This window comes from Drosophila busckii, chromosome X (assembly GCF_011750605.1).
Source record: "Drosophila busckii strain San Diego stock center, stock number 13000-0081.31 chromosome X, ASM1175060v1, whole genome shotgun sequence".
Taxonomy (NCBI): Eukaryota; Metazoa; Arthropoda; class Insecta; order Diptera; family Drosophilidae; genus Drosophila; species Drosophila busckii.
Genome location: NC_046608.1, coordinates 17,963,096 through 17,986,472, shown reverse-complemented (window position 1 = coordinate 17,986,472; position 23,377 = coordinate 17,963,096). Strand labels below are relative to the sequence as shown.

The window sequence follows — 23,377 nt, the reverse complement described above, 5'->3', positions numbered from 1 at the left end:
CAAACAAAACAAAAAACAACAACAATAGCTAAATCGTCAACGCTTCACTTGAACAACTCGACAGCAGCAGCAGCAGCAGCAGCAAAAACAACAACAAAGCGCTTCTACTTAATTTTTCATATCGAATTTCAATGCGAATTGCTTGAGAGTACTTTCCAAAAAAAAGAAAAAATAAGAAAGAAAAAAAATAAATTCCATACTCACTCACTCTGTGGCTGCCACAAACGTTGAGGCACATTGAGTGGCCTGCCCCCTTGGCAAGCGATCATTATGAAGAAGAAGAAGAAGAAGCAGCAGCAGCATTTCCGTTTGCTTTAGGCAAATCGATGCGCGATCCATTGAGCGGCAACTTAAGCGATTTTCAACGATTTTCAATCCTTGAGTGGCAAACTAACTGTAAAAAAAAAGCAGCGTTAAAAAAAAATACGTTAAATAAATAATTTAATATGTGCGTCTGTCAACGCTTGCCGCTTGCCGCATGTGGCACACACTTTACTTTCACTTTTCAGCAAGCGACGAGGTCAGCGCCGATGTCAAGTGGAGTTTTCCTTTAGCAGCAGTTGCGGGAAATGCGTAACTAGATACAATTATTAAATATTTAAGATCACACAAAGAATAACAAAGCAGAAAATGTTGCGCTTGAGCGCCGCCAGGGGGCGGGGGCCGGGGCAGTTCTTCTATGTCATGTGAACTAATTTTGTTAAGCGGAAGTGAATTTTCCATTCAAGTTGAGCTGCACTAAAAGTTTTAAGCATTAGCAACAATTGCTGCTAACATTTAAATTATTAAATTTTAAATCAATTTTATGCATTTGAAATTTAAATCTTTTTTTTTGCTTTTCTTTTTGGCAGGCTCATTGGCTGGCAAAGAGTTTGGCAGCATGGATGGCCTCAATGGCTTTGCCGTGGGTGGCAATAGCAAAAAGAAGAAGAAGAAGCGACGCCATAGTCGCACCATCTTCACCAGCTATCAGCTGGAGAAGCTTGAGGAAGCCTTCAAGGAGGCGCACTATCCCGATGTCTATGCCCGCGAGATGCTCTCACTGAAGACCGAACTGCCCGAGGATCGCATACAGGTGAGTGCTCCCGCTCCCGCTCCCCTCCCGCTCCATCAACAATGGTAACCCGATATCTGCTGCATTGTTTGGCAGCCAAACTAATTACATCCGCCCCAGCCGCCGCAGCTTCAGCCCTGGCTCTGAGCCTGAGCTTAGGTGTTGCCTGTTGGCAAAACAGACAACAACGCAAATGAATTGAAATGAAAAGAAAGGCACAAGCAATTTGCATTTCCTTTAGTTTTTTATGTCTTTGTTTGAATGCCAAACTGCAAATGATTTTTCACACCTTCATTGTCTCTCTCTCTCTCTCTCTCTTCATTGGAGCAGCAGCCAGCGCAACTCTCAGCGCACTAATAAGCAATCAAGCGAAAGTGCAAAAGTGTCTCAAGTGCAACACACACACACACACGCACACATATAAATGCAAGTGCACACAGCGAAAAATTTAAGCAATAATAAATTTAGCCAATTGTTTCAAATTGTAATTGTTTAAGCAATAGTAAATATAAAGTCATTATATATATATATTATTTATTAAATTATTTAAGCAATAAAAAATTGCATAAGCTGCTTAAATTATTATTTGCAGCTGTTACACAAAGTTTGCATATTTTTATATTTTTAATTTTTATATTTATGTTCATTTATGTTTTAAAATGTTTATTTTTCAACTCTGTATATATAAATAATCTAAACTGTATACATAGTTGAAAAATAGGTGTTTTTTTTTATTAAGTTAAGTTAAGACTTGACTGCATATGCATTAAAAAAAATTAATTAAATTCAGACTGCAACAAAAACAAAGCTAAACATATTTGAATTGAATTTGAACATTTAACAAATTTAGTGATAAAGGCAAAAAAATGACTCAACACTTTTGCTTGCCATCAAAACTAAACAAAAGTCTTTTTAACTTTTCAACTGAACAATAAAATAAATAAAATGCAATACTATAATATAGATATATAGTATAACAGTATATAGAAAATCAAGCTATGTCTGTTCTACTTTCTGTCTGTCTCAGCATTTAAATAAAAGTTAATACATTAAATTTAAATTTGAGCAAATCCTAAGTTTTTATTATATATTAAATTGCATTTTTTTTAGGCACAAATCTTAAGATTTTTTTATATATAAAATAAATAATTTTATTACGACAAATTGTTTGACACTAATTTAACTTAAATGCAAGTCAATGCTTTGTGCTATTTGTTCTTGCTCAATTATTTTTTGCTGTGTATATTTTGCTGAGGCATTTAAGCAGCTCGCAGGCCTCTGTGTGCTGTGGCATTGGGGGGCGGGGTGAGGCGGACTATGTAAAAAAATCAGCTACGTTTGCGAATTTATAATTAAGCATTTTAATGGCCGTTATTGTTCTAGTCAAATGCCACACAGTCAGCAATCAAATGAGCGAGAGCGACACACTGAGAGAGAGAGAGAGAGAGAGAGAGAGAAAGAGAGAGCAAGCGTGCGTTTTATTGAGTCGACAAATTGCCACCCTTGAGCTAACCAAAAATTATGTGCGCGCTGTCTCTGTCTCTCACTCTATCTCTCTCGCTTGCTTTCTTTTGCTGTCTGGCTTAATGTTTGATTAGCAAACATACGCAAAAAAAAACAAAAGAAAAAAAAGCAAAACGACGCAAAAAGCTGTTTAATTATGGCGCGTCGGTTTCTTAGGCCTACACCCCCCACCCACCTAATCCCTACCCACTGCCCAACCCTTAAGCATAACTGCGCTGCCATCATCAAATCATTGGCATTGGCATTGGCATTTGAGTGCGCCACTCAGCTCAGAGCTCTCACCAGCTGCTGAGTCTTCCGAGTCCTGCACTGAGGACTCAGCACTTTGGGCTTGTGCTGCTTGCTCATTGTTTCCCATAAGTCTTTTGCTCTTAACTCTTATTCTGCAATTTCAAAAGCTTAAGTTATTGTGGGCTCTATTAGAAATAATAATAAATTTGAAAGCGAACAACAAGCAAATAAATATTTATGCTATTCTTCAGTTTTATGCAGCGTATATATTAAATAATGCTTATAAAATTTAATCAGAAAATTGCAGCTAAGAATTCTGTTAATTGCAGCGCTAAATTTATTAAAGTTAAAAATCGCATCACTAACATTTAATGCAGCAAATGCAAAATAAAAAAAAGGACTAGGATATAAAAATTCAAAAAACTTCAGCGCTAAACTAAACTAAACAAAAATTCTAAAAAATGTTATAAATAATTGTTAAGCGTTTTTTTGCTGTTCTGTGCAGCAAAGTGCAGCTAAAAATTCTAAAAAATTGAAGCGCTGAATTTTATAGCATTAAAACTAATAAACAACATACAGAAAATAAAAAAAAATTGTAGCTTTTAAAATATAATGCTATTGAATTTTTTACATTTTTAAAGTTAAATTGAATTCCTGCCAAGTTAACTTCATATAGAATATTTAGCTGTGTAATCTCATATCTATCGATAGACACTTATCGATAGACGCAAACGCTGCAGAGCGCTGCAAACTTTTGCTAATTAAAATTGCGCTATGCTCACAGCTACTGAGCGGCATGCCCCATAACAAAAACAACAAAAACAAAAGCAACTCGACTCGTAGTTGGAAAATTGAATTTCGAGTGTGTAAAATTTTCCAATTACAGACTTTAGCACACACACACACACACAGACAGACACATGTATGTGTGTGTGTGTAGTGTGTATATGAGTGGGCATCTTGAAGAAGCTTTGGCTACAGTGGGGCAAAGAGCGTAGCGTTGCTAAAAGCGAGTCCAATTAGTAGCATTACTACTAACACTTCAATTCAGCCAAGCCTCATGCGCTCTCACTCGCTCTCGCTCGCTCTGGCAGTCACTTGGCCTGGCAATAACGGCAATAGTCATCAGAAAACTAAGCACAAGGCAATGGCGCCAAGGCACAACCATTTTGTGTGTGTCTAAATGCCTGTGGCAGTGTGCGTGTGTATGCGTGTGTATGCGTGTGTATGTGTGTGTGTGTGTGTTTGGTAGCTTAGAGCTAAAGTCTCTGTGGTTGTGGCTGCCTTTGGGTTGGGTTAACCTGATGGTTATGGGCAACGATACTTGGCGTAAATTTGCATTTAACGTTGTTTGCGGTGCCTGCAAATAGTCTACGACTAACTGTATATATAGCATATAGCTTATATATATATATATACACATATATGTACATCAACAGTTAGACAGCCACAAAATACTCGCACTCTAAAAGAACAAACGACCGCAACGAACTGAACGCAGCCCAAAAAATACAAAATCCTAAAAGTAACGCAGAGAGCGAGAGAAAGAGAGTGAGAGAGAGAGAGACAGCAAAGCAAGCAGTGCTGCTAATTTAGCTATTTTATAGCATTTAAAGTTACAAGTTTAAGCTTTAGTTGAATTTTCGCTTGAATTGCAGCAAAGCAAAATTAATTTTTTAATATTAATAGTTAGTTTAGTTGTTATATGCTATAAGTTTAAATAAATAAATTAAATTAAATAAATTAAGCTGCTGAAAATTTGAAAATTAAAACACTATACTTTTTAGTATAATAGATATATATATATATATATATATTACTATAATGACACTTTATTGCATTTGTATAAAAAGAATGTAAAATTCTCAATACTTTTCAAGCTTTATTTTTGCATAAGAAAAATATAAAGTAAAGTAAAGTTTGAAAAATATTGAATTTTCATTCAATTTAAAAAAAATAAATAAAATTTATTATTTATTTATTTTTAAATGCTATGGTACAATTGGTATAGCCAGAGCAACAAAGACCTTCAGGCTCTTTTCTAAATAAAATAAAATAATGTTCATAATGTAAATTCTCAATAATTGTGAAGCTTTAGTTTATGTGCTGCCTTTACTAAATCAAAGCTGGAAAACTGTTGAGAATTAGCATTATGATTATTTATTTTTTCTTTTTGAATTTTTTATATATATATATATAAACACATAAACATTATTGACATAGAAAAATTCAATGCAAGCGCTTTGCTGCCTATAGTTTAATATTAAAGTTGGCCGTAATTTCGTTATATGTATGTGTGTTTGTGTGTGTGTGTGCCTTGGGCATAATTATAACGAATAATCAAATTTCATGCAGCCAAAAAATTCAGCAGAGCATTTTTACTTTTTTTACGTTGAAAACCAATAGCTTTGCTGCCTTGTTCAGCTGCAAGCAGCAACAATTTTAAAAACTTTTTTTTAGCTTTTTTTTGTGGCCGATATTATATTTCTAAGCCAAATTTTGGCAGCACTGCCTGCAGACAGAGCAAATAGACTACAAATGTCAAACGAATAGACGACACTATTTCTCTGTATGTGTGTGTGTGTGTGTGTGTGTGTGTGCTTTAGATATTTACTACATGTCAATGCCTGGCGTGGCGCCCCAAAAACTAACAACAAGCCGTAGAGACAAACTGACTGCAGTGCATGTGTTGCATATTTTCAGGCACTTAAGCTAGTTTCATGCACAACAGACACAGGCACACACATACATATATAAATCATGCAAATGCAGATTACCCTTGCATTCGTAGCTCTCGTAGCTCTGCGCTCTGAGCTCATTGCCACTGCTCCGTTGCTTTTTGGCTTGGGCGCAACGCAAAAAAGCACTCGGTATTGATTTTAATTGAAAAATTGTTAATTTTCCATGCCAGTAACAGCAGCAGCCACGCCCACACACAGCACAGCAGAGCACACACACACACACACACACACATACACATATGAAGGGTTTGTTGCTTTCTCTTTCGCGCTTGGCTCGCAGCTTGCAGCTTTTTGTCAAGTTGAACATTTTGTGCTGCTGCCAATTTTACAGTCTTAGTTTGCATGTGTGTGTGTGTGTGTGTGCTTGTTATTGCTATGTTTTGTGTCTGGGTAATTACACATTTGTACGTATGTGTGAATAATTTTCAACCCTAAACCGCACAATTTGCTGTTTTTTTTTCCACATTTGCATTTAGAACTTTCAACTAACTATGGGTACAAGGACTAAACAGGACAGCTGCGCTCAGATCTTAGGCTTAGGCTAGTTTGGTTGGGTTAACAAACAATTGAGTTGTGTGTTTAAAATGTTCAGATAGTTGAGCTAGGCACTTAATATTTATATTTTTCAAACTTACCTGCAAATAAAAGCGCAGCTTTTTATAAAAGTGTTAGCCGCAGCATTTGAGGCTCCTTTTATATCCTAATTATGCTGCTGCAATAAAGAAGAAAATATATTAGCATTAATTAAATGCCAAATAAGTTTAGAGACAACGAAATTTAAGCAACTTTAAATGCATAAATATTTTTAATTAATTAAAGCCTGCAATTGGCTTTAAATTTGTATGAATAGCGTCGAGTCCAGTGCCCAATTTGAATAGTTGCTGCAAGTTCTACGAAACTAATTTTACTCAAGTGCCGTCGTGGGTTGCCGCTGGGGTGGGGGGGAAACATGCACTTGACAATGGAAGCTAAAAATGTGCAAGCGTCATTGGATTTATAAGTATATATAGCCATATATATATATATATATTTGGTTGCCGATTGGCAGTCTGGCGGCCATGGGAACTGCCAGAGAGCCAGAGAGCATGGAAGCTGGCCCAGACTTGTGGTAGACAAGTCGACTCGCCTATGTTGCCACTTGACGCCGTCGTCGTCTGCAACGATCTCTCGCTCTCGCTCTCGCTCTAGCCAATGCACACTTGGCCGAAATAGCAAGTCAACGCGTTCTCAGGCCACAACCGGCGAGCCCGCTGATGATCATTAAGTGCAATCATAATGAAGACGAATCGAGCCAACAGATCGAACCTACTGCTCCGATCTCTGGGCTCTCTGGCCTGTAGTTGAAGTACCAATTCGTTTAAAATGGTATCAGTTCTAAGAAAAATATTATTTTTTTATAATTTCTGGAGTGCGTTAATCTGTTGAAGAGTTGTGAAGAGTGAAGAGTGGCGAGTGGTGAGTGGCTCGTCTCCCCAGCGTGTTCTTTTCAACTGATCGCGTACACCACCCCCCCACCACCACCACCACTCAGGCCTCACTCTCTTTTCATGCTGTTGGGTGTTGACGTCGCACAACAAAATGAAACGTCAATTTGAAGCGTTTTTCCTGGTAATAATTAGTAGCTGAGGTGGGCATTTAAATACTTTGCGCTCTCTCTGTCTCTCGCTCGCTCGCTCGCTGCTCTTTTTGTAATTTCCATTTCTTTTTTTTTTTTTTTTGTATTTATTTTCTGCGTATTTTTGTATAAAAATACGTCCAAATAATGCATATAATTGCGTTTTAAGTAGTTGCCACGTATTGTGTTACCTACGCGCCCCTTCACTGCTCCCACTCTCCCCCTGCCCCTCCCTCTTGCACTCTCTCTGTGTCTCTGTGCGGCTGCCACATATGAAGCTGAATGTCAACCCTGCCTGTTAATAGAGCTCACTGTTCTCTGCACTGTGCAGTGCGTGAAGCTATAAGTGGTTTTTAATTTTATTTCACTTTTTCAACACTTGAAATTCCAGGAAACCACACACACACACACACATACGCATACACTGATAGAGCGGAAATGCAAGCAGCAGCAGCCAGTGGGTGGCTTTGCTGCCCAATTTTAGTTGCAACAAACACACAAATTTAGTATTGAAATGTTCAGCTATCAAACTCATTAATTAGCTATAAGTTTTTACTTTGACTTATATATATATATATATATATATATATTATCTATGCTTTTAATTTATTATATTTTAAATATGTTCAGCTTTGCATTATTTACTAATTTCATTATTTTTACTTCATACTGTCATTATTTATTGATAAATTTATTGCACTAAACTAAAATTGCTAAAAATTGAAATTGACGCATGCTTAAATAATTAATTCAAGAATTTTTTTAATAATAATAAATTCAACTTTAATATTATTCATCAATTGCATTATTTTTACTTTACTGAATTTAATTTATTTATCACAAACTATTGCTAGACTAAAATAGCTGAAAATTTAAATTTACGAACGCTTAAATAATTCAAGAATTATTTAGCTATTATAAACAGTATTGCCAGAATTTTCTGAGCTAAAATAGCTAGATTTAATTTTAAAAAAATTGTTGGAAGTAGCTATATGCGAAATTAAAAATTCTAAAAAATAGCTAAAATTCTTTAGCATGTTATATTAACAATACATATAATACTTAAATTGAGCATAAATATTAGAAAATACAACAATGAATTTTTTTTTAATATTGTAGTGCTTATTTTATTAAAGTTCCTAGCGCTACAAAAGTAATTAAATAGTCTGATTTCTAGCTAATAGTTTTTTTTTTATTTCAAAATAACTAAAACTAGCTATTAGCTAGCCATAAAATAGCTAGAATGGCAATACTGATCATAGAATTATGAGTTGGAAATTCAAAGCATAAGCAAAAAACGTTGCAATTTATGTTTAAATTAAATATTTATATACAACAAATGAAAACAAAACACACAAATTTTCAATGCTGCTATATGCAAATTCGATTTGCATTAAATTCCGTTTGGCTTACAAACTTATTATTGAGCTAAAGACCGCATTATGAGAGATAAGTATAGCCAGAGGGAGGGAGGGGGGATGAGGCAATTGTTTGTTTAGGGCGCAAAACACGTGTAAAAGTCAGCGAGAGTGGCAACAATCTGTGGTTAGCTGCACAAGCCTGGGCAAGCGAAGTGGCAACTAAGGGTTGCAAGTGTAGCACAAGTTGCCCCTGCTGCTGCTGCTGCTGCTGCTGATGATGACACGTGTAAGTGCAGCAACATTGTCGCAATTATCCGACTGTTAGGGCTAAGCAGGTCTCTATAGCTCTTGCTTGGAATTGGAATTGGATTGGGCTTGGCTGGGTGGGTGGGTGGTTGGGTGGGCTTTGGTCCGGCTTGTTATTAATTTGCTGCGTTTTGTTTGTTGTTTATTTCAAGAGGGTTTCAGTTTGCCACCCACAGCGCGAAAACGTGACCTTAGTCGTGTTTTTTACTCAGATAATGATTTTTGCGCAAGAAGCTACGAAAAAAAAATTGACAAAACGCACGCACTGCGCCCCCTTCTTATTGTTGAAATTGTTGTTGTTGTTTTTATTGTTGTTGTAGACTTATTAGCGCTAAATGAGCACAAAGTACAGCGCGCTCGCTCATTTAGTTCTCATCAAGACAAAAATTAAGCATTTTCAAACATTTGTTGTTGTTGTTGTTGTTGTTTTATTCGTTGGTGTATTTGCTTTGAAGTGGGAAAGTAGCTTGTTAAACACTTAACGCTTGAGCTGCGTTTGCCAATCAATTAATAATAAAATATAAACTCAGCTATAGCCAATGCAAAAATCTGTGTGACTCAACTCGAAATAATTGTAACAACTTTTGACTAATTTGAGTTGTTGTTGAAAGCAAAGGAAGACTCATTAAGCAATTAGAGCCAGCCTAACAAGCTGCTGTCATCATCCGACGATGATTTCATTATGCAGCCAAAATAAATATAAAATCAAAATCAAAGTCAAACTCAAAATAAAAAGTAAGCAGGAAAGCGAGCAAGCAGCAAATTGAATGAAGCCTATTATCGAATTTTGAAAGACGTAATTATCGCTTGACAAGTGAAGCACATATGCTATATGGCATATATATATATATATACTATATACTGCCTGCCTTATTTACTAAACAAACATAATCGTCTGATCATCAAACTATGCTTGGGAAACTCAAAATCAAAAACTGTAGCCAACAGCAATTTTCAACACCCACCAACACACATTTTGTTATTGTTATTGTTATTGTTATTGTTATTGTTATTGTTACACTTTTGATTGGATTTGGGCAATGGGCAGTGTGAGAAGCGAACGAGCTGTGGATACACGGAAAATTAGTTAATCGAAATTCAATAGATTTCCTGTTGCTTTCTTAACACGCTCGTTTCGTTGTGTGTGTGTGTGTGTGTGTGTGTGTGTGTGTGTAACAAGCAATTAGTAAACATAAAATTCAAATTCAAATACTTGCAGCAACAAATATCGTAAAGCAATTGCATCAAGCGATACTATCGATAACAGTTTAGCGACAAATGTAACGCATATCGAAAGAATATTTAAGAATATTCTCACAAAAAGAAGAGAAAATAATATTAGCAAAAATAACAACAAAAATATATCAAAGTTATAGCAAATGCTATACAATAATGTTACTATTTTTATATATGAAAATAAAAGTAATATTGTAAAATAAAATGTAATAATAAATATGCATTAAATGCATTAAAATAATAATCAAAAATTATTTAAAACATTAAAAGCAAAGCAAATAAACTGTTGCTAACAATATATCAAACATAATAATTAAATTGATTTACTAACAACTAACAACCGCTTTGACTGCATATTTCATATAGTAAAAATTATAAAATTATTGCTACATACCTCGCTTTGAGCTCATCCTTATCCCAAAATCGTAAGAGCCTCAGCTCAGCGCAGCTCAAGTGGCTGCCGTTTCGATTGTGATTGTTGCTTGGGACTCTCGAGGCTGCTCGCGATTTGCTTTATAGAAATTAAGTATAACTCATTATCACAATCCAGAAATCCTTTTCTGCTTATTTTTTTTTTTTTTTTTGTCGATTTTTTTGTGTGGCACACTTGACAACAGTGTGGCAAGCAGCAACAGCTTTGCAAGTAGATTTTAGATTTTGTTGTTGTTGTTTTTGTTGTTGTGGCTGGCACACCAATTTTCTACTCAAAACTTATGACAGCCAATTCGAGAGAACGAACGAAAATTATACAGACACTCCGACGTTGCATGGAGCAGGGGCAGCTGCTGTTAGTTGCAATGCAGTTGCAAGAGGGGGAAGGGGAGCGCTGCATGACTTGGCAGTTTAAAGTTTTTTAGGTTTATGTTTCTTTCTCACTTCTGCTGCTGCTGCTTCTTCTTCTTGTTTTCCATATGCATTTTGTGCCATCTCCGCCAGACCGCCTCCAACATCGACATTAACTCCAAAAGCTGCAGTTCAACTCCAGTTCCATATATAAAAATGTGTGTGTGTGTGTTTTTTTTTTTTTATTTCAATTGTGCTACGGTCTCCGTCGCTGCTTGTTGAAATCAACATCAAACCTTTAATTTGATGATTCTGCAAATAATTCGTCGGTTCACAGTCGTTGACGTTTTCATGTGCCCCCCTCCCGTCGCCGCCACTGACTTGAACTGTGCACTGGGGGGTGGGAGGGGCGGCTTTGGGCCTTGTTGATTTTGTTTCCAGTTGCCTACGCCGCAGTTGAGTTTTGTACTTAGTCGAGGCGTGAAAATATAACAACAACTTTTTAATTATATCCCACTCGCTCTCTCTCTCTCTCTCTCGCTCTCTCTCTCTTCCGCTCTGTCTGTGTCAACCTTGTGCAAATAAACAGAAAGAAAAAAAAACATAAAATACAACAATACAAAATAATGTTACAACAAAAAGTGAAAGGTTGCTGCGAAATTAACCAACATTTTGGATTCGCTCGGCTCAGCACTTGTGCTAAATTAGACTTATCATGGGTCAATTCACGATCACGATTTACAATTGTCGTGCCTCAGAGAGGCACTGAACTGTCTCTCTCCCTCTCTCTATCTAATGATAGTAAGCTAATGATCATTATAAGCTTTACGCTTTGAAAACTAAATTAAATGCAAGGCCGACTATGTTTATATTAAAAGCTGGCAGCTAAATGCTAATAATAACAAGTTATCGATATTATCGATAACAATTAATTACTTGCTGTCAACGCTTTGCTGCTTCTTGGCATAAGTTCTTAACTAAGTTTATAATTATTATTTAAATATATGCAACTTAATAGCTGCAAATGCAAGTTCTTTCTATTTTACTCTATTTTTCGATCGATAATATAATAAATTGTTATGAGAATTGAGAATTATTTCAGTTGCTATATATCAATTTTCAAATATATAGCATAATATATATGTAATGTATTCTTCAATAGTAATTAAAATTGTTTTTTAATGTTTATTATAACAGTTGAATCTAAGTATTGTATTTCAATTTGTATTACAAAAGTTTATAGCATAAATGACGCTTAAATTTGTTGTCTTTGAAATTGAAATGTTAATGTTAATGCTCAAGTTTGGCTGTCTTGCTATGCTGAATTTATTTTTATAGCCAAAGCTACAATTCATTCATAAGTATGGTACTCACAGTTGATAGCTCTAACTCGCGCTCTCTCCAGCTCGACTGAGTCTCTGTTCACTCTTGAGGCTCTAAGCTCAGGTTGAATGCGCTTTGAAGACGAGTTGACGAGCCGACCTTATAAGGTGCGCAATTGCTTGAGCCATTTAAGGCGCGAGTTTCTGCTCAGTTCAGTTAGATTTGCAGTAAATAAATTGAAAGCTTTGGCCCAGCCCTTTGACACGCTTGCTACGAATATTGTCATGAAGTAATCAGCACTTTTTGCCTGGTAATCAACATGGCTAAGCGGCAGCTAACGAATTTCCTTCCTGTGCAGAGAGAGAGAAAAAAAACATAAGTAAACAAAAACTGTTGTCCATTTGTTAAAACAACAAAAGCAAAGCGCACGAAATTTGGCATTTTGCATTGTTGTTAAATTAAAGGGTTGCTACCTGCAAAGTGAGCGGAGGAGAGCGCAGGAGTGAGGAGCGGGCGGAAAATTAGGCGTGGAGCTGTGTTTATGCAATTAGAGCAAATGTTAGTTTGCAGCTTGAAATTGCTTTGATTGATGGCTGAAACTAGAGAGCGAGCAAGAGAGTGAGTGTGTGTGTGTGTGTGAGAGAGAGAGCGTGAGTGAGTCTATTGATTGATGAGTTGTGAGCATGTGGTCTGCGACTAATCCACACTTTCATCTCTTTGCTGCTGCATATTTTTCAATTATGGCCAAGCGGCTTTTAAGCCAGAGAGACGATACAATTGACATTATAAATCGCATTTCACGCTAATTTGCAGCCAGAGCGCAAAGCTTGGCGCGGCTTTACAAAATTCTGTGTGTGTGTGTGTGTGTTTGAAAAATCAGCGAAGCAGCCTCAAATGCCAGCTCAAGCGCCAACCTCCCCCCAGCCAAGTAGCTAAACAAACTTAAACAGCGTTAATATATTTTACAATTTATACGCAACTGTTTATATCCCCCAGGGAGCTGCAACTGCTTTTGGGGTAGCAAACAAAACACTTGACAAGGCGCACAAGACTTTGACAAAATTAATTTTATAGATTAGAAAAGCTTTTGGCTTTGGCCTTACCTTTAGCTTTGCTTTACCTGCGTAATTGAAGAATTGTCTGCGAATTATGGCTCAATAATGCCACACAGCATGCCACACACACACACACACACACACACCCCCAGCCCGGACAACCTTTTTGGCAAGGTTGTGCACTTTGGCAACTGTTGCAATTTGTAGGCGTGGCGCCACGCGGCGCACTTTGCTCACTGCGTTTGACACTTCAATTGGAGACAGAAAAAAAGACAAAAACACTAAACTGACAACGAATTGCAAATGCGCTAACAATTTAGCTAAAGCAATTAATTTAAGAAAATATTTTTCGGTTACCAAGAACAATTTTGTAGAAAAATCAAATCAAGTTTTTTTGTGTGTGTGTGTAGCAAAGTCAACAATTGTTTCAAGTACATGTTGCACATAGGCACACACACACACACACGCAGACAATTGCACACGCAAATCAGACAATTTGTATCCAGCGGTGAATATAATTGAAAAATGATTGGTTTACCATCAATGAAAATGATGATGACAACGCAGTGACACTGATGTCGATGTAGTTGTTAATTGTTGTTGTTGGTGTTGCTGCTGCTGTTGTTGTTGCTGCTGTCAATGACACGCACCTGCAGTTGCGTCTTTGCTTGTTGGGTCAATCGGCCATTGAATACATAAGTTGCTGTTGTTGTTGTAGTTATTATTGCTGCTGCTGCTGCTGCTGCTGCTGTTGTTGTTGAAACATTGATGAGCATTTAAGATTTAGACAGCCTTTCAATTTGTTAAACTCTTTATTTAATAAGCTTTTCGTCAGCTTTAAAGGCTCAACGCTTGCTCCACTCCACGCTTGGCCATTTGTCTCTGCTGCTGCTGCTGCTGCTGCTGCTTTGCAATCTGTGTCAGCCTCCAACTTGCCACGCTCTTTGCATTGCCGCACGTCCGGCAAGGAATTTCTATTTAGCCCTGAAGCCGCAGTCCAGCTTGGGCATATGCTTGGGGGCGTGCCACTTGGCATTATTGGCATTTAGAACTTATTAACATTAAATCGCTTTCACTGCCAGCGACTTACAGTTAAAGCGTGCCTGGTCGCTCGCCTCGTCATGGCGCCTGTCTGCGCAAATTGGAAATTCCAGCATTAATTCTAATAAGATTATTAGTTTATGCCACCGAAATTATTTATGTGTGTGGTGTGTGTGTGTGTGTGCGTCTGTTTGTTTGTAATCAAATAATATGCGGCCGTCGCTCTTGTGTATTTTGACACCTCAAAGTCAACTCCAATCAGCGGCTAATGGTTGCAAGCGACGACCACAAGCCAACTCCCACTCCCACTCCCACTCCCAGACTCCAGTCGCTGGCTCGTGTGAAATTCAAATAAAAATGCAGCAGTTAACCCTCAGCCGCCGCACGCCAAGTCGTAAATTCAATAAACACAAGTGTGCCTGGAGATCCCTGGAGAGACAACCAGTGCAGGGTTTAGCGGCCTGGCAAACTGCAAAGAAAGAAATTAGCGCACGTTAATCATAAACAAACTAATGTCCGAGTTTGAGGGTTAGACAGACAGTGAGACAATGAGCTGATGAGCTGCTGAGCTGCTGAGCTGCTGAGGCTGTCTCTTAGCAACCCTTTGCGGCTGCTGGTTGCCCTCACAGCCCATTTGAACTGAAGTGCGCAATGCGTGATTCACCAGTCAGCCCAGCCAGACTAACAAATTGCAACAGTTCTCACCAACAACAACAACAAGTACAGAGTAGTAACAACAACAGTAGTAAAAATATACCAAATAACCTGCTGTGTTGACACGCGCCAGACGCCGCTCGTGTGCACTTGCCAATTTGCTCTTAACTACTCCAAGAGCTAAACCAAAAGCAGCGCAATGCCAACAAAATAGACAAGAAAAAATAGAGCACATAGAGTTCCAGCTGTGACTCAAATAGTATAACATGCTAAACTTAAATACAGCAACTTTAGCTTGGCAGCTATAATTAGTTAAAGTTGAGCGCATTGCAATTATTTTGGGTGAGCAGCAGAAATTAGTTAGCATACAATTAAATTTAAATTTTATATTGAGCTAGTTTTGGTAAATAATATAAAAGATAAAATAATGCTAAATATATTTCAATGAAAAATGAGCTGCAATACTGAATAAACGATTTACATATTATTCAAAAGAACTGAAAATAATACCAAGCTCATAAAAATAAAATAATAATTTTGTTGTGCAACATAGCTATATATATATAATTTAAAATTTATAGCCAACTACAATTTGCACAGCAGCAGTCATTTTTTTAATAAGAGCAAAGCAAAATGACGCCATTGCTCAAAGTCAAAAGGCATTGCCATTCGCACAAAATTTAGTGCACGCTGCTTATAAATTTCATTAGCTAACTTTAGTCATGCCAACAAACAAATCATTGACATCATTTGTAATGTCAAGGTGGCTTGACTGTTCATATTTATTTACAAAACACTTGTGCCGTGTTAATTGTTAATTGTTAAATGCATTTGCTGTAAATTGAATTACCAACTTGCAGCCGTCTCGCTCGCTCCCGCTCTCGCGCACGTTTGGGGCTTGTAAATTAAGTAATTTTAGTTACCCTCCTCTTTGACAGCTCAGCACGGCTCGCCTGCCAGCGTTTATTGTAATTAGACAAACGCATCATTAATCATGCTGCATTTAAAATATCATTTCAATTGTAATTAATAGCACAACACACAAAAAAAAACAAAATAGCAAACTGCACCGTGTACAGTCAATGTCAAACTAAAGGTTATTAATGCAGAACAACTAATAAAAGCTTGAGATTAAGAGCGAGCGCAGCGCAAAGAGAGAATGCACAGTTATAATTCTTTTCGTTTGCTTTGTAGGCAACGGCTTAGGCGCGAGAGTGAGAGCGCGCGCGAGAACGAAAAAGTTTTTTGATATTGAAGTTCCATACATACGCATGTGAGAACATGAAAAACAAAAAGCGATAGCGATGATGATGATGATGATGATGAAGATGAAGAGCGTAAAATACCGCGGATATGCTTTGCCTGAATGTCAATTGAATATTGCATATAAAACGTTTGAGTTTTGTTTTTTTTTACCGTTGCTGCTGTTGCGCTGTTGTTTTTGTTTTTGGTTGTGTGTGTGGGGGGCCGAAGCGGTTAAATGGATAAAGCGGCTGTTGTCGTTATGAAATTGCCGCACGCTTCAAATGCTTGACGGACTGACTGGCGGACTGACTGGCGGACTGACTGACGCACTGACTGTCGAGTTGATGAAGTAAACCAATAAAGCCTCGCATGCCGCACAAACTGAAAGCCTGGCTGAATCCGCTCAGCGCCTGTGTGTGCAACAGAGACAGAGCGATTTGCAATTGCACTGCATATGTCACCTGAAAAGGATGGGCAAACACACACACACACACACACACATGCAATTTGCGCAATTTTGCAGCACGAGTGCGCAAATATTTGTTGCCCAGAGGAATGCCAGCCAAGCTGACTGCAACTGCAACTGCGGCAGAGGCGGTGGCGGTGGCAGCAGCAACAGCAGCAGCGGCGGCTGTGGAAACTTGTGTCAGGGCAGGCCCATTGAAAATCTTTGATTGGTTACCAATATTTTAATTATGGGCCGCACAGTTTCGAGTCAAAGCTGACCTTTTGTTCAAGTGCAGTGAGCCAAGCATTTGGCCAAAATTGGTTTCCCATTGAGCATGCGATGAGCTGAACTCCTACCCCACACCCCGCTCACTATGTGGGATGATAGCTGCAGCAATTCAAATTGCAAATTGCAGTGTTGGCTAACGTCTTCAATATTAACTATAGCCCCCTAAATGCAATAAATATAATGTGCTTTTGTCTGTGTGGGCGTGGGCGTAACCAACTTGGACTTTAGTGATGCGCAACGTTGCCACGCCCACGCCCACACCCACACCCAGCCACCCGCCGTCGCAGGCAGTATCATAATAAATTTTCAATCAGCAAATTGACATCGTGATTTTCAACTGAAATGAAATTGAGTATGCCCAAGTAGCAAGTGGGGACTTTGACTTGGCTCAATGGTCAATGGTCAAGTAATCATTTATCGGGCAAATTGCCAAAGCTGTTATCTATATTAAACTGTGCAACAATGTGTGGCACACCAGAGCGAGCGAGCGAGCGAGAGAGAGAGAAAGAGGGGGTTGGGCTCAGCTGCTTTTAGGCTGCCACACACATTACTTGACTCTCGGAATTGTCGTCAGCTCATTATAGTTTGGTTATTTTATGCGTTAATTGCTGCTGCTTGTGGCAAGAGTTACGAATGTGGCAAGTGACAGTGGCAACGTCTAAGTGTTTGGGCCAATTCAAAACGCCCAGAGCACCAGAGAAGCTTCGTTCGCTCTCTGTCTGTCTGTAAACAGATACGAGCTTGTTATTCAAATAATCGCAATTGGATTGATTTACAGTTAGAAAGTGTGGCAAGCACCACCCAAAGGGGGAGCGGGCAGTGGCTGCAGTTAGGCAACTGAACAGTTCAGTACAGTCGGGTTAACCGTAAATTTCCGTTTTGACAAATTTATGGCATTTCCTATTTTGATTTCCGCACTCAAAATGGACGACAGCCCACGTTCGGGTGCTATCATAATGAGAATTGAATTTGTGTAGCAGCAACAGCAGCAGCAGCAGCAGCAGCAGCAGGTGCAAGGCATAAAGGGGCATGTGGCATGGCTGGCTGCTCGGCTGGCAGTGCCAGCAAATTGCAAAATGATATAATTCAATGAGAGTTGATTAAATTATCAGTGCTCGGGCGCTGAGCTAGGAGCAGCAGCAGCAGCAGCAACATGCTGTGGCATGGGCGTGTGGCAAGTGGCAAGTGTAGCGGGTTGAACCTACAGCTGCCGGTGTTGCTGCCACTGCCTTGTTAATGAAATTTTCCGCTCCTTTGGCAGACGTTTGTTTACATGACTGTCTTTGTATCTATGTGTGTGTGTGTCTATGCCTATGTGTGTGTGTTTGCCTTGTTGTTGCTATTTATTATGGCAAATGCTTGTTGTTGTTGTTGCAAGCGAGCAGCGCCTTTTGTCTGTTGTTGCAACTGATGATGATGACGTTGACGTTGCATGATGAAATAACAAACCGGATTAATTTGATTTCGTTGCTCCCAATGCTGCTCCGTTCCGTTCAGTTCAGCTCAGTTCAGCCCAAAGCTGTGTAGCCTGCCACGCCCCACGCCGTCTTAGAACTGGGCGTGCTGCTTGCAACTTGCCATGTGCTTCAATCAATTAGACAACAAGCTGAGCAGCTGGAGCTAATTTAATTTAAGCCAAGTCTGCTGCAAAATATAATTAAAAATTGCAAACAAAAACAATAGCAAATTGTTGCAAACTCAAATTGATAAAATTAAGCAGAAATTTGCAAAAATTCTGAATTGACCTCATTGTTTATGTTCCTATAATAATAGCTGTTAAATTTGAAATACATTTACTAATTAAGCAAATTATTTTTGAAAATTAGCTGTAATAATTAAATAATGCGCAGTTGAATAAAAAAAATAGTGCGCTATAGATAGAAATTATTTAAAATAAACTTTAAAGCGATGCAGTTTATTTTTAAATATTTTTGTTTGATTAAAATAAATTTAATAATAATGCAAACAAATAGCTGAAAGTTATTTATCGCTTAAAAATTATTAAGCTGGTTTAGTTGCATGAAGAACTTTAAAAGTATAAACATTATACAACACTAATATTAAATTTGAAGCATTGTAATTCAATCATGGGCTAAGCTTTAAGTTAAAAACAATTGCATGAGTAATAAATATAATTACTAAATATTGATTTAACAGCTATGAATATAATTCTATGAATAGCAATGCGTAGTTTATTTAAATTCTGAGCTAAGCTCAAGGCTGCAAACTTCAAGCTGCAACTATTGCAAAAGTTTAATTCAATGCCTTTGCTTTTACAACTGTCATTTGAATGTTGAATGTAGGGCTGGGTGGGGGGGCGTGGCTATCTGTTGCTATTGAAGGCAGTTTGCCAAAAGTCTCGAGGCAAGGCAAAGTCACTAAATCTAAATCTACGGGGCTGCAACGAGGCGCACTGAGTGGCTCTAGAGAGAAGAAGAAGCAGCAGCAGCAGCACTGGAAGCATTGGCAAAGCCCTGGCAATTTCTCATCTGACCACGCTTATGAGCCAAGTTGTCAGTTACACACACACACACACACACATACATGAGTGTGGGTGTTGGCTGGTTGCGTAGGCAGCAAACGACAGCGAGAGCGGCCAAGTCACTTAATCTTCGTTTTGGTAAAAAAGGACGCGTGAAAGGATTTGTTGCGATTTCTGCTGCAATCTCTAGTTCCTTTTTTTTTCTTCTATATATAGTTGGGGTACGTATGTATATAATTTTTGCTGTCAGCCAGTGCCAAAAAGAATGCCAGCAAAAATGTCGCCACATTGCTGCAGCATCAGCGCGCGTCCCCCCCCCTCAGCTACGCCCTTGGCATGCCGAGAGCTGTTTTGCATATTTTGCTTTTTATTATAAATTTCCATTTTGCAGCTCCTTTGGACTTCGGTTCGTAGCCACTTCAGCGTCGCCTCGTCGATTTCACTTTAGTGGGCAATTTTCTGCAAATCCGCACCCCGCACCCCCTACCCTCCTGTCGCCGCCCCTGTGCTTGTTCCATCTGTCGCACTCGCTTGTACATGACTAATAGCAGAACTAAACGATTTGATGGACCAGAAAAATGATGACTTCTTTTTCGGTGCCTAAGCAGTCGTAGCTGCGGAGGGGGGGGCTGAGGCAATGTCCTTCGGTTGCTTCGTGCGAGGGTTGCAAGTCAAAGTGAAATCCTTTTGGCTGCTGCTTTGACTCTCGACTCGAGCTCGCTGTCTCGCTCGCACTTTATTGGTCCTGCATATAGAGTGGCTGCTTACCCAGCCGCTGGCTGCTGGTCTCTCATCCTCTGGCACATCCTTTCGGCATGCCAAATCCTTTTATTGTGACAGTTGCTGTTGTTGTCGTTCGCTCGCTCGCTTTTGTGATCAACATTTAATGTTTTCTTATTATTCTCGCTCGCTCGCTCTCTCGCTCGCTCGCTCATTGTTGTTCACAGTTCGCATAAAAATCGGTTTAATGTTTTGGAAGATAATCTAATTTGGTCACTTATATGCGAATATGTATATTATTTGCCATTATTTCTATACGTGTGTGTGTGTGTGTGTGTGTGTGCGTGTCTGCCACATGCCACTTGCTGCTTGCCACTTGCCACTTGCCACATAGCACACATGCTCAGCTCGTGTTGTCATCACCCGCAATTGTCCCCGTTTCTTTGCTTTTTTTTTTACTTTTTAGCCGTAAAACGCATTCACGGTCCGAGTATTAGCATTTTACCCAACCACCCAACCCAACCCACCCCACCCCCTCACGCATTCCATTAACATTTTTCTTGATTCTTTTCACTTTTCTGCTTTACTTCGTGCTTTTGTTTTTCAATTTGAAATGCGTTTTTTATTTAATAATTTGCAATTTGCATGCCAAAGCAGTTACAGCTCATGGCCAACTGGCCAATGGACTAGCCACCAGCCAGAAATGCTAGAGAGGGAGCTAGTGTCAGCCAGTGGGCGTGGCAGTGAGTTAGTTGGGTCAGCATATGGTGCTGGCAAAATAAGTAAATTGCAACTCAGATTTGCAGTTCAAAATTGTTATATGCAAATTATTTTAAATTGAATTGAACAATAAAATATATATATATATATAAAAATGAAAAATAATAACAATGAAAATAAGAGTATAACTGTTATTAAATGTTATCAAATTGAACATGAATTGTTTTTGATAATAATTAGCAATTGAGCTTTAAATAATAAATTCTTTGAATTGCTTATAGCAACTATTGAATAATGTTGGCTATATAGCTGCTATATATATATAGATATAACAAGTTTGCATGCTATATGCTATAATTGAATTAAACTTTGATATGTGACTTGAACTTGAATAAATTTTATAGCAAAAGGCTAAAAAATAGAAATTACATTGGATTTTTAGCTTAAATAAATTTCTATATACAGTTCTTATTATATTTTCATATATAAATTATATTAATTGTTGCTTTAAAATGTTGCAATAATAAACTTTAGGCCATATTTATAATATTTGTATACTTATAATATATAAATCGAATTAATTATGCATTGATATTTATTTTTTTATAGGTTTGGTTCCAGAACCGACGCGCCAAGTGGCGCAAAACGGAGAAAGTCTGGGGCGGCAGCACCATAATGGCCGAGTATGGATTATATGGAGCTATGGTGCGACACTCGCTGCCGCTGCCGGAGACCATACTGAAGTCGGCCAAGGATAATGATGCGGTGGCGCCCTGGCTACTAGGTATGGAACAGAAATGTAAATGCAACAATCATATCGAAACTATCAATTACGCTTAAGAAACAAACACACACACAAACAAAAAAAGAGAGAGAGAGAGAGAGAGAGAGAGAAAAGCAGTAAAAGCAATCGCAGCATTAATTGAATTTCAAGCACAACAAAGGGCAGAGGCTGAGGCTGAGACTGAGGCGGAGGGTGTGGGGGGGTGGCACTTTAAAATGATATGGGTGTAAATTGTGAGCATATTTGGCGTGCATGCTTATTCGCCAGGCTAAAGGACTTTTCGCTTCTTGTGCATTTTGTTGTCATATGTTGCGCACATTTTCTTTGCACGGCGCAATGACTTTACGGATTAGCGAACATCCAGAGGATGTGGGGTGCGGGTTGAATCGGACTGGTGGGGTGTACCGCAAGCATTTAACAAGTGCAACGGGGGTGGGTTTCGGGCTTTTATTTGTTAATAATCGCTTAATAAATGCAAAATGCACACGCGAGAGACAAGCACAGGGGCGCAGTAGTAGGGGGGAGGGGGCTGTCTATAATTTGGCATTTATCGTTTATCTATTGTGCTGACTGCTTTGTTTGCTCGCTCAGCCTCAAAAGAGGCTTTGGACTCAAGAGCGGCTGCGGCTTAGACAGAGGGGGGCAGCGGCTGCGCAGCAATTTATTGGCACTTGTTAACCCCTGGCCCTAGTAGTGCTCTTAATATTCTGGGTGTTGTCTCGCAAATTAATTTCCAAGTAGCGTCTGTCTAAGTGGCTTAAAGGATCAGCTGAGGCCTTCGCCAGCTTATAATTTATTTTTTTTAATTAAGTGCCGTCTGTCAAATTAGTTGGCATTTATATTTATTTATTAGCGTATGGTACTCACCCCCCGCTTCCACTCTCCCCTCTTCTCGCCCAGGCATGCATCGCAAGTCAATTGAGGCGCAGTCCGCGTTGCGTGACGACTCCGGCGTAAGTGATCATGAGGACTCCGGCGGCTCCAAGTCCGCGCATTCGGATGAGCTGCGCTCGCATTCGCGCGCCTTAAGCTCCTCCACCGAATCGCTGAATGTCGTCAGTCCGGCGCCCAGCAGCTGCAACACCAACGCCTCCACGGCCCCGCCCACATGCAGCAGCAGCTATGCAGCCGTCAGCTCTGCCGCCACCACGCCCACTGGCGGCGCCACTACCAACAGCTCCAGCTCGCCGCACATTGAGCTCAGTTCGCCCTCACCGCAGGCGCAGACGCAGACGCAGCTGCTCCAGCAACAGTCGGCGGCGCCACCAGCTGCAGCTTTGCAGCATTATGGCGCTGCCACGCCCAGTTATCATCCGCTGCTGGATGCAGCCAATGCAGCTGGCGCCGGCGCTGCAGCCACCAGCAAGGATTTCCATTTGATTATGAACACAGCTGTGGCGGCAGCAGCGGCGGCCGCGCAGCAGCAGCAGCAGCAACAACAACAACAGCAGCAGCAGCAACAGCAGCATCACTTGTCTGCCGCCGCAGCAGCTGCTGCACTCATGGAGCACGATCCGGATGCGTTTAGGTAAGCTTTAGCCAAACTTATCGTTGCATAGCTAACTTGATCTATTTGGATTTGCAGAAATAATTCGATTGCTTGCCTGCGTGCCAAGGCGCAGGAGCATCAGGCGCGGCTGCTCAACAATGGCGGCCTCTTTCTTCAGGTGCGTAGCTTTGCACAGGCGCAGGCGCAAGATCTGCTCAAGCACGAGGAGCACACGAAGAGCAGCAGCGAGGCGGTCTGAGCAGTAGACAAAACCAAA

At 39.4% G+C, this 23,377-nt stretch overlaps 1 protein-coding gene across 1 annotated transcript; it reads left to right on the top strand.

Annotated features, from left to right (window-relative positions):
* Positions 1–270: 270 nt before the first annotated feature.
* LOC108604983 (diencephalon/mesencephalon homeobox protein 1-A) lies at positions 271–23,377 on the top strand. Its single transcript, XM_017994553.1, has 5 exons — positions 271–307; positions 852–1,075; positions 21,437–21,611; positions 22,512–23,139; positions 23,197–23,377. Exons 1-5 carry the CDS (start codon positions 271–273, stop codon positions 23,357–23,359), a joined length of 1,227 nt encoding a protein of 408 aa, XP_017850042.1. The 3' UTR covers positions 23,360–23,377.